Source organism: Cyprinodon variegatus, unplaced genomic scaffold (assembly GCF_000732505.1).
Source record: "Cyprinodon variegatus isolate N-32 unplaced genomic scaffold, C_variegatus-1.0 Scaffold609, whole genome shotgun sequence".
Lineage (NCBI taxonomy): Eukaryota > Metazoa > Chordata > Actinopteri > Cyprinodontiformes > Cyprinodontidae > Cyprinodon > Cyprinodon variegatus.
Window position 1 is genome coordinate 102,193 of NW_015151062.1, and position 3,007 is coordinate 105,199.

General features: G+C 41.8%; 1 protein-coding gene across 1 annotated transcript in view; it reads left to right on the forward strand.

Annotated features, from left to right (window-relative positions):
- LOC107096257 (galanin receptor type 1-like) overlaps positions 1–2,603 on the forward strand; it is a 28,584-nt gene extending 25,981 nt beyond the window's left edge. Inside the window, exon 3 of the mRNA XM_015392837.1 lies at positions 2,272–2,603. Coding sequence (XP_015248323.1) covers positions 2,272–2,589 — 318 coding nt within the window. The 3' untranslated portion in view covers positions 2,590–2,603. The remainder of the gene's footprint in view (positions 1–2,271) is intronic.
- The last annotated feature ends 404 nt before the right edge of the window (positions 2,604–3,007 follow it).

Sequence of the window (3,007 nt, forward strand, 5' to 3'; positions counted from 1 at the left end):
AACATCCTCCACTATACCTTTAAGGTTGGTTTTAATTTATGAGTTGAACAAAAACACTTTCCCCAAATTCAAATCAATTCAGTTTATTTCTATAGCGCAAATTCACAACACATCAACTTGTTTTGGAATCTCTATCCAGCATTTAACAGGAAGCCGATGAAGTGAGGTCATCAACAGTCTGCCTGCAGTGTTTTAGATCAGTGAAAGACTTTTAACGACAGTTTGTGAGCCTGATAAAGGAAATACATGGACTAGTTTCTCAGCATCAACCCTGGACAGAATATAACACACCACCTTTATTTATACAGCACCTTATTATAACAGAGGTCATCAAAGGGTTGTACATACAACTGAAAATAACAGTAAAATTAAAACAGACAGGTAAAACATAGGCAAGCTAAGTTAAAAACGATAAGATAGGTAAAAACTGTTCAAATAATAATAATAAAAAGGTTTTAAAAAGTAGAGTCAATCTCTTAGGATGTGCAAAATGCTTCCAAATGTTTTTTTTTTTTAACAGGAATCTTAAATTGTGAAAAAGAGGATCCCTGACTGACATATTTGGGCAGTTTCCTACAATCTAGCAGCTGCTTCAGTGAATCTACTTGGAGACAATCCAGAGCTGTTGGTTGGCTGACCTTAGGGTCTGGGTGTGGTCTATGGCGTGCAACAACCTGGTCAGAACTACATCTAACATATTAAATGAAGGCTTAGATCAAGATAATATAATAAGAAGGAAAACTCCACTGGATCAAAACAGTCCAACCACAGTTCAGGTTCTATAATTGCCTCCATGCTGCTTCTCTTTTTAGGGATAAATAATAGAGTGGTACCAATTTAGCAACCAAGCTAATAGGCGAGCAAGGGGTTACCATGACAACCCATAGCCTATCATTTGGTCACCCATACTAGGCGACTAGGTGATTACTGGACATTACTGCAGAACAAGCAGTCCCCTCCTTCACCAGATGGTGGCAGCAGTGATACTCTCAAGTATATTTTACTAAGTTCTTTTTTTAGTGCATAAACGGAAAACAATTTATCAATCTAAAAAATGACAAATACAGAATTCATCCTCTTTTCATGACTAGTTTTATGTTTTATGGAAGAGAAGACAAAGGTATATGTGTCAAATGTATCTACTCCATTTAATGTATGTATTAATATATGATTATATATATAAATATTGCTCATAACCATAAGTGATTATATAGTGTCCATTTTTCCCCTGGAAATGAAAGAAACATCAACTTTTTGACTGAGAGACCACATGCACTGGATGGGATTTAGACAACATCTTAAATGTTGGTGTAAATGGATATAACGAGGGTTTAAGGAACATCTAGTCTTTCTTCAGTGATTTAAAGTAAATGAACGAAAATTCTGAAGACTCTGAATTGAAATCTAGCCACATACCTGGCGCCAATTCACTCACCTTTAATACAATCAAGGGCTGGATGCTTAATTGATTATCGATTTTTCTATTTATAAAGATTTAATTTTAGGGAAATCTGGATTTTCTCCACCAATGGACTCCTTAGACTTCCATAGCCTAGAGCAGAGATGTCCAACTGGCTTAGAGCCAGTGTCCAAAGCCAGTGTCCATAGCCAGTGTCCAAAGCCAGTGTCCAACGCCAGTGTCCAAAGCCAGTGTCCAAAGCCAGTGTCCATAACCAGTGTCCAACGCCAGTGTCCATAACCAGTGTCCAAAGCCAGTGTCCAAAGCCAGTGTCCAAAGACAGTGTCCAAAGCCAGTGTCCAACGCCAGTGTCCAACGCCAGTGTCCGAAGCCAGTGTCCGAAGCCAGTGTCCAAAGCCAGTGTCCAAAGCCAGTGTCCAAAGCCAGTGTCCANAAGCCAGTGTCCAAAGCCAGTGTCCAAAGCCAGTGTCCAAAGCCAGTGTCCAAAGCCAGCGTCCAAAGCCAGTGTCCGAAGCCAGCGTCCAAAGCCAGTGTCCATAGCCAGTGTCCAAAGCCAGTGTCCAACCCCAGTATCCAAAGCCAGTGTCCAACTCCAGTGTCCAAAGCCAGTGTCCATAGCCAGTGTCCATGGAAGGATAGATGGATGGATGATGGATGGATAATATTTCAGTTTTTAATGCATTTTAATGAAGACTGACCTGTCCTCTAAAATGACGCTCTGATTTTCTAGTGAACTGGGTTTTGTAACGTTAGCGTCTCTCCATCTCTCTGGCTTTAATGTCGCTGCATGTTCTGTATGATAATGGCTTTTGTTCATGTATCTGGTTTAGCGTGATGTTTTCTCCTTGCAGACAGCTCAGACCATCATCCTAGTCGTCACCGGCTTCACCATCTGCTGGATGCCGCACCACATCATCGCCATGTGGGCGGAGTTTGGCACCTTCCCGCTCAACAACACCACCTTTGCTCTCCGTATCGTCTCCCACTGCCTTTCCTACGGTAACTCCTGCATTAACCCCATCCTCTACGCCTTCCTGTCAGAGAATTTCCGCAAAGCCTGCCGCCAGGTCTTTGCACGCCACCTGCTGTACAAACCACCAACTAACGGGAAGGTGGTCAGATTCCGCATGGACAACTTCTCCACCACACACTCCAGCACCAATATCTGAAGCAGTTTGGTGAGAACAAGACAATTCCTTCAGGAAAAAAAAGGAAGCTAAGGACGCTCTGCAGGTCACATGATGACAGGGGCTGCAGGTGATTGGCTGCTGTGGTCAGCCTTTACCTAAGCTGAAGGAAACCCATTCTGAACAGGACAATGCATGGATTATTGTTTATTTTAATCTTTAATATTTATCAATCTGCTTCCAGAAGGCAAATACATCTAGAGTTTGTGAAGAGGTTCAAATTTCCAGGGGTCCTTCACCCACAGTAGCTTCTTAGATTTATGATAGTGAATCTGCAAAAACCTTCCCTATCTTTAGTTTCCAGCATTTATAGTCTAACGTACGGATCAGGTCATGTTTGGTGTAGACATGCTCTGAAACCACAACTGCAGAAAACCAAGATAGCCTAGGTTATTCTAGA